The following is a 12,215-nucleotide window of genomic DNA, read 5'->3' as shown; positions in this document are numbered from 1 at the left end:
GCATTTTGTCAGGCTCACAGGAAGTTTGTGTGCAGATGAGATAAACATTATTTCCCTGTGAACTTTTCAGGGTGTAATCATCTGTCCATTGAGTGTGACCTTTTCTGTGTGAATGTTTCCCAGCACATCAAATCATTGTGTTCAAATAGAAAAAGATAAATACCAATGTCACAGTGTTATTCTTTTGACCTTCATTAAATTGGATTTTGAAGGTAGCTTCACAAATTCAAGAGAAAGAGAACTTGAGAGCTGAGAAGTACTACTGCAAAGTTGTTTTGATTTCTCAGAGTATAAATGGTATGTTTCTATGGAATATAGTGAGATAGCAAGTTGGATTTTGATGAATTGGAATTGAGAAGAAGTTAGACTGATACAGATGAATATATATTTTAAAACTAGGAATAATACTAATCCTTTTTTTTTTTTTAGGAGCTGGAAATTTTTCAGTAGAAATACATTTAATATCCCTGTGAATTTTGCCAGAGGGATAAGCTACTAACTAAACTAAACTCTATTCCTTATAGAGCATTATTGTATGGAGGAATGAGAGAGTCTCAGCCTGAAGCAGAAATTCCTCTTCAGGACACCACTGCAGAAGCATTTACCATGCTGTTGAAATACATTTACACTGGTCGTGCTACACTACGAGATGAGAAAGAAGAGGTTCTTCTTGACTTCTTAAGCCTGGCACATAAATATGGATTCCCAGAATTGGAGGATTCCACATCTGAGTATCTTTGCACAATACTTAATATTCAGAATGTCTGTATGACTTTTGATGTTGCCAGTCTTTATTCTCTTCCCAAATTAACTTTTATGTGCTGTATGTTCATGGATAGAAATGCCCAAGAGGTGCTCTCCAGCGAAGGCTTCCTGTCACTTTCCAAGGTACATCTTTAGTTTGTACTTCTTTTCTCCAAGATTACTGATTTCGGTGATAATACAGTTTTGTGACAAAATACTAATGAGGGCACCAATTAAAAACTTGTGTAAGCTCATAGTTACTTTATGCTTGTGAAACTGTGATGGTTGGAAATGCTCAAGATAAGCTGAGCTGGAAATTTTGGCAATCCATTCTGAATTTTTCAGGTATTGACCAATCAAAATAGTTTAATATACCATATCTAATGGAGTGTTCTAAAATATGGCAGCAGGCAATATAATTTTAATTTGTCTTATTTCATCTGTTCCTGGTATAATACAATTTGGCTTCTGAATGCTGCAGAGGGGAAGTCAAATATACACTTGAATGTGACAGGGCATACTTTGTTCTATTAATTCCTTGATATAAGCTTCATCAGTGATGGGTGATTTTCTCCTGGGTGAACTAAAGCATTCTAGAGGATACTGTGATTTATATTGCTGATTGTCATTATGTTCTGAACCACTGAATATGGTGGTGTGGTATGGTGGTTTGGGTTTTTTGTGTGTGGTTTTTTTTTTGTTAGATGCATGAATGTTTGTGACTGAGTCAGGCTGTTCTGTGAAGTTGAAATTTTACAGTTACTCTGGAGGGATCTTGAGCTGGACTTAATAGTGAGAGAGTGTTTTCAAGTAGTGTTCACATGAAGCAGCAGAGCACCTTGAATGAATGATGCTTTAATTGGGGCTTTTTAAAGTGGTTTTTTTCCTTAGGGGAAGAGCTGTGAAGGGTCTATTCCATTAATGAGTATATAACACTGCTTTAAATGACTCATTGTATAAGGAAAAAAGATTTTTTTTCTCTCTCTGTCATATGCAGTTTGTTAAATCTGAGTTCTGAGAGTATATTATCAATAATGAAATGAGCAAACATCATTCATCAGGAAGTGCACGCTTTGAGGTCTTTGACATAGCCAGTGCTGGTATAGGAGAGATCTTTCCATTTTCTAGGCCAGTTCCTGATGATTCTGCTAGCTAAGTGAAAATCAAAAAGTTATTTGATTATTTGTGTCTTCATTTTGTAGTCAGTGGGCTTTCTACATGAATAAAAACCACTGGAGTTTTTACCTGATCATTCTCTCTCTCTCTCATTGGTACCCAAAGAGAGAGAAAGATTGACAGGACAGAAATCCCAAGTAGTTAGAAATGGTTAAAAAAGTGGTTTCAAGCAATACTTTTTTTTCTCATCAGTGGTCTTATAGCAACCTAAGTTTAAAGGAATATTTTGAACTATACTGTTAAGTCCTCAAATCTCTTATAATTTTCCAAAGTAAATTTGCACTACTGAATGGTATTATATTGATTTGATTAGTTCTCTACATTTCAATTTTCTCTAGTTATTTTGTTATATTGCCTATTGTTTTGGTAATGGATTCTGTAATTCTTACATAACTAAAACAATCTACAGTTTCACGGAATCATCCCTTTGGAGATTATTTTTAATAGCTATAAGGTAAAATAGCCATTAATTTTTGCCTTATTTGAATTTCCCTTGATTGAAAAAAAATAAAATTCAACTCAATTTCTTTTTATTTAGGAGGTATATGTTTTGTTCATATTTCTCTTTTCCAGGCTGCTCTTCTAAGTATTGTACTGAGAGACTCATTTGCAGCTCCTGAAAAGGACATTTTCCAAGCTTTGATGAACTGGTGTAAACATAACCCCAAGGAAAACCACGCTGAAATCATGCAAGCAGTACGTTTGCCACTAATGAGTCTGACAGAGCTACTGAATGTTGTAAGACCTTCTGGATTGTTGTCACCTGATGCCATCCTAGATGCCATTAAGATTCGTTCTGAGAGTCGGGACATGGACCTCAACTACAGGGGCATGTTAAGTAAGGATCAGGTTTTTTGTTTATTTCCTTCTCATTTAGTGACTGTGGTTGTCTGGAGGATATGCTTAATTTGTGCTTTAAGTTCTCATCTGTTACTATTACTGTCTGTTACAAAAGGTTTGCAGTATGAAATATGTTGTTATGTAACTGTTCCTGCCATTTTTATTTCTCCATATTAGCCAATTATTTTTCTTTCTTTGTGTCTCAGATATTTCTCAAACTTGAATGTAATACTGTTTTCCCAGAGGAAGTGGTAATTTAATAGAAAAAGTTTTACAAAATCATTGAAAATAAAAATTAATTGGCTGTGAGAAATATGATATTTAAATGGTTTTATGTGACCTGTTTTCTACTTCATTAACATTTTCATAATTTCTCCGCTACTTATGACTTTTCTTTTACTCTTTACATGCTTGTCCAAATAGTTTAAACAAGTCTGTGAAGTCATTTTAATGGAAACCTAAAAAGTTTGACTTTTTTTCCGTGCTCTCTGTTAATTCAAGAAGAGTATCTAACACTTAAGCTTTAAAAATATATTGTTAGCCATCTAATGTATGAATTTGATCCACAGCAAAGGAAAAAGTTCAATGTTCTTTAAGAGTCTGCGCTGTATTCTCAGTCATGCATGATGAGCCCTGAGAATTACTGCTATCTTAGAATTGCATATTCTTTGCTCTCCCTTAGAAGTTACAGTTATTAATATTTAAACATATGAGTTTAATATTAGGGTATTGTAAAAGTCTTGTTGTGTGGGACATTCTGTTGACAGTGCAGTAGATACATTTGAATAAGTCAAATGGCCTTCTCTGGCTTCTTTTCCTGGATATTTATCTCCACAATAAAATTCTCCTAATCACAGCTTTTTGGAGAGTGGAATTTCTTTGTTGTTTTAGTACTCATTCAGGATCTTGAAGCTTTTTCTGTTTATGGAAATGTTGACTAGCACTTCAAATTCTGTTCTTTAGATATCAAATTTTTATCAGCCTGTTAAAATTCATACTTCTATTGTCAACCTGCCTGAAAAGTTTGGGGTAGCTTTTCATCATTTGGTTTTCAGATCATATTTTCTGGGATCTCTCCTCAAACAAGGCTGTTAAAAATGTCTGTTGAAGAGACTAGTTTACAGAGTTTTGTTCTGTAGTTGAAGTTAGGGATCATTATTCCCAGTTAACTTGAAGGAAGCTGTTCCTAGGACACAGGCTTATTACAGTGAAATGGTGGCATAAAAAAACTTGCTTTTCCATGTGAGTTCAAAGCCGAAGTAGCCAAAAATTTCCCATTTCACTTGGGTTCATTTAGCTTTGCAGGATACTGGAAGCTTGTGTAGCTGTCAGAGAAGCATGTGTGGATTTACTGCTTTGAACCACTCTGCAAATTCAGGATGCATCTTGAACATTTGATACACATTTTGTGCATTTAAATTTCTTCCATTTAGGGGGAAAAAAACTCCAATAAAACCCAAACCTAAAGCAAACAGCAGTTGACAGGTGCAACAGAATTCTGTAAAATCATGAAGGGGACTGAGAATATAGCTGCTACATAATAGTAAATTATCACAGCTTTATTACTGTAAAGCATGTAGGAGATACCAAATAAAATTGAAGAAGCAAAATATTTTTAATTCCTCTTTATCTTATTTAATTCCTCTTTATCTTTTTTTTTTTTTTTTTTTTTTTTGCCTAGAGCATGTGTTTCTGGTCAAGAAAGGATACCAGCAATAAATCTTTGGTCTGACCTAATAGAGTTGATATTCAGCACATCTAATTTGAGTGTGAAATTTAAGAAATTATTCCCTTTTCTTCTTAGTACCAGGGGAGAATATTGCAACAATGAAGTATGGAGCACAAGTCGTAAAAGGGGAGCTGAAGTCTGCTCTGTTGGATGGAGACACTCAGAACTATGACCTGGATCATGGCTTCTCTCGACACCCGATCAACGACGACTGCCGCTCCGGCATTGAGATTAAACTGGGCCAGCCCTCCATAATCAACCACATACGAATTCTCCTGTGGGACAGAGACAGTCGGTAGGTGCCAAGGTGACATAAAAAGGGACAGTAATGCATTTTGTACTGGAGATAATGTACCAGTGCAAACTGTAATTGAAATATTTTATGGGAATAGCACGGTGGTGTTGGAGCTGACAGTTACAAGGTTTATTTGGAAACAATCTGATTTTTAAATGTAATTTTGGTTACTTACACGCCAGATCATATTTAGAGATGTTAAACTACCTTAAAGTATTTCAATGTTTTTACATATTTGCATTTCAAACATTAAAAGATTTCTTTTGTTCCAATTTTTCTCAATATATCAAAACAGTTAGGAAATGGCCCACTTTGACAATAAGATTGGACTTGATCTTGGAGGTTTTTTCCAGCCTAAATGATTCTGTGATTCTGTTAATTCAGAGGTAGTAAAATTTATTTAGAATGTGAGTTACCAACTGACTACTGTAGTTATTAGAAGATTCATGGTTAGACTGCTGAAATATGAATTGTCATGGATGCTGTAGCCAGTTGTTACTGAGCTACTTCAGGTTATTATGGTATGTATGAAAATTCTAATTGAGCTCATTTGAGCAATTGGGAGGTTGCTGAAGTAGAAAAATTGCAGGGTTCTTTTTCTCTGAGAAATTTAATATAGTAATATTGTAACTTGCTATGACAAAGATCTTACAGTTTAGTAGACAGCTCAGCAGGTATTCATCAGCTGTTAAAAACATAAAACAAGCTTACTTATACGTTTATTATATACCTCATTACCTTACCGATAAGGGATTTATTTAATTTTATTTTATTTCAAAAAAACCCCAGTTTAGCATTGCAGAATATTTTCATTTTGCTTTTTTAGCCAACCCATGTTATTCTAGAACAGGGTGTATAAAAGTTTTTGTTAGGTAAGGTGTTTTGTAAATTTAAATAAATTTTTAAATATGAGTTAGTTGCTAATAATTCAAGACCAATTTAATTAATTTTAGCTATTTAACTGTTTCAAGGAAGTTCTCTTACTTCAGTTCAACTGAAATTTGTTTCACTTCTATTTCTTTTGTAAAGATCAAAAAGTGGATCTTTGAAGGTATAAGGAGCTGTTTCATATCATATTATACTAGTTGTGCCAGGAGATCAACTGATTTTCAAGGAAAAAATGTTCTTCTTGGGATAACTTGTTACAGAGTTATCTGTTACTTGGTGTCCTGTGTGCTTCATCTGAAATTTGTACAACAAACTGTTGTTGCTGGCAGAATATCTGACAAGGTGGATCTCTAGAGTTTTTTGTCTTCATGAAATACTGAGGGCTCAGTGGTTTAATATATAGTTTCTGTGTCTTGCTGATTTTTAACTTTTTCTTTTTAAATCTTCCCGATTTCTGTGGAAAGCTTGCTGTTGGGCTTTCTTGTGCTTCCCAACAGGTATAGTACTGGAATTAGCACTGTCTGCCCTGTGCAAGGCCAGGAGTTGGACTTTTATCATCCTAGGGGTTCCCTTCTAATTCAGAATATTCTCTGATTCTCTGTTCTATGAATTGTCAAGCTTTTTCCCCTCCAGTAACTCAACTGTCTAAGATAAATGGAAATGGAGGCATTTGGAGTACTTTGTCTATTTGTGGGCTCTTCAGTATAAGATACTGACTTCCTGGAGTGAGTTCAGCAGGACACCAAGATGAAGGCTTGAGCGCATGAGAACTTGCTGTTTTAAGATGAGCAGGCTTAGAAGGGAGAGTTTGTTGCTCTCCTGACCTATTCAGTGCAAGAATGTAGAGAATACAGGGACAGAGTTCTCTTGCAGCTGTGTGCTGAGAGTGCAAAGAGCAGTGGATGCAAGCAAGAAGATAAATTAATAATAAATATTAGGAAAACAATTTACAGTGGGGTAGTTGAACTTGAGAAGAGTTTGGCCTGAGAGCTGTTCAGAAATTGGCCAGCCAAGATCTTAAGGATCTGGGATTGCTCAGACATGTCCATGTCTCTCTTGCTCTGAGATTGTTCTTGCTTTTTGTAGAGGTCTTTTCCTTTCTGCCATCTTTGTCTAACAACTGCTGGCCACTAAACTGCATCTTTCTCCTGGGATACATGAATAATGAGATACATGAGAAAGAGGTGTTTTAACGCCTGTACAGACATGAACAGACCTGTACAGCATGATTGCTTCTTGTTGAACAATTTTTTAAGCTACTCTGTTAATTTTAACTGTCTGTGTGAAGCTCTGATCTATTGGATATTCTTAACAGAACCAAATGGAAACTAACAGGTGTTTTATACCTCTAGTTCAGAGGTGTTAACAGCAGAATCTTAGCTGTAAAAAAAGATGTAGGGGGAGGCTATCCAAACTGCCTCTGCAAATAAGATGCTATCCAGCCTTAAAAGAATTAAAGGCATACCATTGTGTATGATAATGGAACTGTATTTTTGGGGTAATATTTCTTTGTTTGGTATCTTCAGAAACCAAAAAGTAGCATGTTGTGTATTGGTTACAAATATTTGTTAGCAATGATGAGAACCTCTAAATTCTCAAGGCAGAGAGGACTGAGAGAGTCAGTAACTTTCGTATACAAACTGCTCAAACTCTAAAACTTGACTGCCGAGTTTGGTCAAGTACGCATATGTTAGTAATAGTAATGTTGCTAAAACACGTTGTATTTATGTGGGTCGTGAGTATTACACATCTGATTGATGTGAATGTGAAAGCTGGTTGTGCCGTTGACATTTAAAGACTCAGCCTTACCTTTCCAAGGTATTAAGAGCTATCTAACATTTTAAGGATTTTTAAACAATATAGTTTTAAGCATGTACTCTTTTAAGTCATCAGGAAAATTAGAAATACTAACAAAGACATTAATGTTCAATAAGACATGCTTATGTAGAACTCTTTAAGAGCAACACCTCTGTAGAAATCAGTGTGAAGGATATTAAGTGCTGACGTGGTGCTGTTGAAATGCCTGTGAATGTTGCAGACTAGTTCCTTAGGGAAAGGAAAATACTCTGAAACATATATTCAGTGACTTGCAGTCCTACAAGTGAAATTTCTACTTTATTCAAAGCATTACAGTAGTGGATATAATAGGGAATTAGCTGTAACTTTTATGTTCTAGGTTGGGTTTGCTTTCTTTTAACAGCAAACTGTAAGGTAAACATAACTGATAAGCAGGAGGAAGACACAGATTCTGTCAGCGGCTTTTTTTATTTTTCATGAGGTGATTTTGGCATGTGTAAGGAAGTAATGACAGGCTCAGTGATGGATCATAAAGAACTGAAAGGGTCAGAAGTGAAGAACAACTTCAGTTGTGAAATGGTCATAAAGTGAAAATGGTCATAAAATAAATTAGCTTTTTTCAAGTTAGGAGTTTGAATTTGCATTTTTGATCTAGTAATTGTTTTTCATTTTTTCTTTATTGATTTGGCAATAGAAGTACCACTGTATCACTGGTGGTGATTTACTTTTATTCTGTGAGGAAGGAATACAAATGATAATTTTTATGACAGAGTCAAAAGTCTCCATTTCATTTTTTTTTTGGCATAGTATTCTTATCTAATGTCTATAGATTGTGAGTGTGTGAATGTTTTAAATCATTCTGAGAATACATCTTAACTGTGAGACTTCCTTTTCAAAGCTAGTTTGAAATGAGGGACCTGGGTAAGAACCGTTTTCTTTTCAACACAAGGGTCGGGGTAAGAACAGTTTTCTTTTCAACACAACTGAAAATCCAGAAGTCAGTGTAAAATTTGGTATCTAAAATTTGTTGACTTGTATTCTAACCAGTGTTTTTTGACAATCCATAGGTCTTACTCCTACTACATTGAGGTGTCCATGGATGAGTTGGACTGGATTCGGGTTATCGATCACTCTAAATACCTCTGTCGGTCCTGGCAGAACCTGTATTTTCCTGCCCGAGTCTGCAGGTTAGTTCATCAGTGTAATAACAGTGGCTGACACTAGAGAATGTAGGCAACAGAATGAGTTGCTGGATTTTGCTACTTAATTATGTTGTGTTATATCTCAACTTTTATCAGCTGTGCTATAAACATAGTTTATCTTAGTTCGTATAGTTTTATAATAATTTATCTCATTCTTTTCATATATTAGTATAGTTGATACAGTGCAGGCATCCAGTTTGAAACCTATGGTTTTTCCATGTCTATCTCCTTCTCCTTTTTTTTTTTTTTTTTTTTGAGTCATACCTGTTGGAGATTTTTTCAGAAATGGCTTAGAAGGCAGCTGTGAAGAGTAAAATTCTCACAGCCGGTTTCTGTAAACAGCAGAAGTTCTCAGGTTGTTTTTAATTACAAGTAAAAGTGACAAACATGAAGACCTTGAGAACCTTGCATACCAGAGTTCTCAGGCAGCTTTCTCATAACAAGTGGATGTTCTATCTTTGGCTGTTTTGGGAAAGCAAAAATAATTTTGAGAACCCAAATCTTGGTATCGGAAACATAAGGAGGAGTTGGTGTGTTATCTCTGACCTATTGTGAGCTCGGGTTTGCAATATGCATGAACTTAATTAACACGGTTATAAAAAGTGATTGATTGAGTGAATAAACGGAGTCGATGCTGAACAAGGAAGTTGGGTCTTCTCCCTCCATCTTCAATACATACCTACCTTTTTCTCAGCTGATGCTGATTTTTTTTCACTCAGTAGTAAACATCATTCCTTGACTGTCTAAATGTTTATAATGCACTTAGATACCTACTATATAACTTGAAAATGTATTTTTATGTATTATGTATTTTCTGCTGATGCACTGTTTTAAATAATTGTAAAAGCGGAAAGTTAGGACTGAGGAGCTTTGAGGGATGCCTCCAAGGTGGCGTTTTGGGTACCAGAATACAGGAAGGTTATTAAACCTTTAGAGAGGGTTCTAAGGAGGGCAGAAGAAGATGGTGAAGGGCCTTAAGGGGAATTCGTATGAGGAGTAGCTGAGGGCACTTGGTTTGTTCAGCCCGGAGGAGAATGAGTGGAGATCCCACTGCAGTCACCCCTTCCTTGTGAGGGGAAGCAGAGGGGCAGGCACTGATCCCCTCTCTGTGGTGCCCAGCGACAGGACCCAAGGGAATGACCTGGAGTTGTGTCAGGGGAGGGTTAGGTTGGATATTAGATAAATGTTCCTCACCCAGAGGGTGGTTGGGCAGTGGAACAAGCTTCCCAGGGAAATGGTCACAGCACCAGCTTGACAGAGTTCAAGTGTTTGAACAATACTCTTGGGCACAAGATGTCCCTCCTGGGGATGGTGCTGTCCATGACAGGGACTTTGGTGATCCTTATGGGTCCCTTCAACATATTCTGACATTCTGCCATTCTGTGAAAATAAATAGATGGGTTTAAATGTTGTTAAAGTGATGTTTTTTAAACCGTAAATTTTTTTTTAACTATAGGCGTTGGGAATTCTGCAAGAAGCTGATAATCACATTGAAGCAGTCTTATTCAAAAACTGAATTGAGCTAATTGATAGGGAGGATACAACATGTAGATACCAAAGATGCTGTCATCATTAGGTTTGGTTCATAGACCGTGAGAGAAAATGACCTGCATTGTAATAATTATTCTGTAGACATAAACTTTTTAATTGGCACAGCAGCTCTTGGAATCTCCATGGAGAGAAGTGCTTTCTTTTTCCCAAAGAAATCCTGTTCTTTTCTATAAATCTCTTTTCCTCATTATCATACCCACAAAATGGTTGGGAATTTCTTGGAGGTGCAGCTTATTTGAAGAGTGGAAAAGCTAAAGATAAAGTCATGTAGCAGCCTAAGTTTATGAGCACTTATTGTTAAGTGCTCAATAAGGAGCAGTAACCTTAAGGCAAAATACAAATTCTCAGCTGAGTCACCATAATAATTAAATATAGTTTAGATAAGATTTTCTGTAATCTTTGTTTACACCAGAGAATTGAAGCCTCCATTGAGGAGTTCAACATTAAGAATTTTTTTTTAATGATATTAATATAAATAGTTAGGTATTACTTGAAGGTTGAATCTCCTTTGATTGGGAATTTTGATCAAATTCCCTTTAGGAGAGAGGCTTTGAGCAGGGGAGGCTGTGTACACATAGATGTTAGTGTTAGAGACTTACTTATCTGTCTTTTCATCAATAATCTGTTCAGAAGGAAGTAAGCATGGACTACTAAACTTTTCTTTTGTATCCAATTTCAGTGTATTGTGATAATGTATTTAAAGCAGTTCTGTTTACTTAAACAAGTTAAATTACTTATTTCCAGTATACTAACATACACAAAACAGAAATCCTAATACACGTAGCATTTTCTTAAACACCTAAAAAAGAGGTGTTCTCCAGTCTTGTGAGCACAGATTTAAAGTATGAGATTGTCAGAATGTATTCCTTTAGTATTTGACATTCTGTTTCACAGGCATGTTGTGCATACTTATCAAGGGGCAGATATGTTTTAAGGGTTTTATATGCTCTGTTTTGCTCAATGCTGCTTCTGTTGTATAGTCTTGTTTTAGTGTCTCAAGTCCCAGTGCCAAAGTTTTCCTGTTAATGGATAACAGTACAGAGGAATGGAAGCATCATGTTATGTTCTGTCTTCTTGCCATTAGTTTTGGCATTTTACTCTTTTTGTCTTACTAATGCAGGTAATGTTTTTGCAAGTAACCACTTTGGGAACCATGCTGCATTTTTTTTAAAGTTTTGAATACATTTTTAATAGATAATCATGGACTGAATGCCTTACCAGGAGGGTCTTCAACTAGGGTTTTTTTAATTTTAAAAAATTATTTTAGCTCAAAGTGCTTTATGAGGGCACTGTGTAAGATGTCATTTTGAAGAGCAACAAAGAATTGAAGAGTAGAATTATTGAGGCTTTTTTATTTGCATGCTTTTTGCCAAAGTGAAGGAGTAGAACATGTACAGTTGTCTGATACACTAGAGCAATTCTTCATAGATTATGAACAGGATATGAGCCCTGCAACATTAGGCAGGGTTAGTTGCCTTTTTGAGTTACCTTTCACATAAATATTAGTTGTAAAAGGTGAGAGGTGTCAGCATCTGAACTGATATGTTCATCTCAGTTTTAAGAAGCTACTCAAGCATTTCCATGGGCATAAAAATTGATGGAGTGTGTCTTTTATTTGCTTGTGTACAGGTTGGGGTATTTGTCTTTTTGAAAACCTGTGTGACTTTCCTCTTAAGCAAATCTATCCATATTCAATTCTACAATCAATGCGTTTTTCACACAAGCTGGATGAAAAAGGGAACCTTCTAGCCATTAGTTGTTAAATAAATAATTTATACAATAGTGAATTAAAACCAGTTCAGCCTCCTTAATGAACCATTTGTCCTGTGTGTCATAGTCTCTATCATGATTTGATTTTTTTGATGTATGGAGCGTTATGGAATATTTACAGTAGTGTTGGAGTTAGGGGCATTGTTGTGCTTCCCATGAAAGATAGTTTGTATTTGGCAGAGTGCATATTAAACCATCCAAGCTCATTAGGCAAAGTCAAGTA

General features: G+C 35.7%; 1 protein-coding gene across 2 annotated transcripts in view; it reads left to right on the top strand.

Annotated features, from left to right (window-relative positions):
• The window catches only part of BTBD9 (BTB domain containing 9), a 114,404-nt gene that overhangs the window by 7,179 nt on the left and 95,010 nt on the right, over positions 1-12,215 (top strand). For both annotated transcript variants that reach the window (XM_064708901.1, XM_064708900.1), the window contains exons 4-7: positions 525-888; positions 2,494-2,758; positions 4,565-4,784; positions 8,537-8,656. In XM_064708901.1, coding sequence (XP_064564971.1) covers positions 525-888; positions 2,494-2,758; positions 4,565-4,784; positions 8,537-8,656 — 969 coding nt within the window. The remainder of the gene's footprint in view (positions 1-524; positions 889-2,493; positions 2,759-4,564; positions 4,785-8,536; positions 8,657-12,215) is intronic.

The sequence above is a fragment of the Zonotrichia leucophrys genome, chromosome 3, assembly GCF_028769735.1.
Source record: "Zonotrichia leucophrys gambelii isolate GWCS_2022_RI chromosome 3, RI_Zleu_2.0, whole genome shotgun sequence".
In the NCBI taxonomy this organism is placed as follows: Eukaryota; Metazoa; Chordata; class Aves; order Passeriformes; family Passerellidae; genus Zonotrichia; species Zonotrichia leucophrys.
Note: the sequence above shows the minus strand (reverse complement) of the source record. Positions and strands in the feature narration are given on the sequence as shown.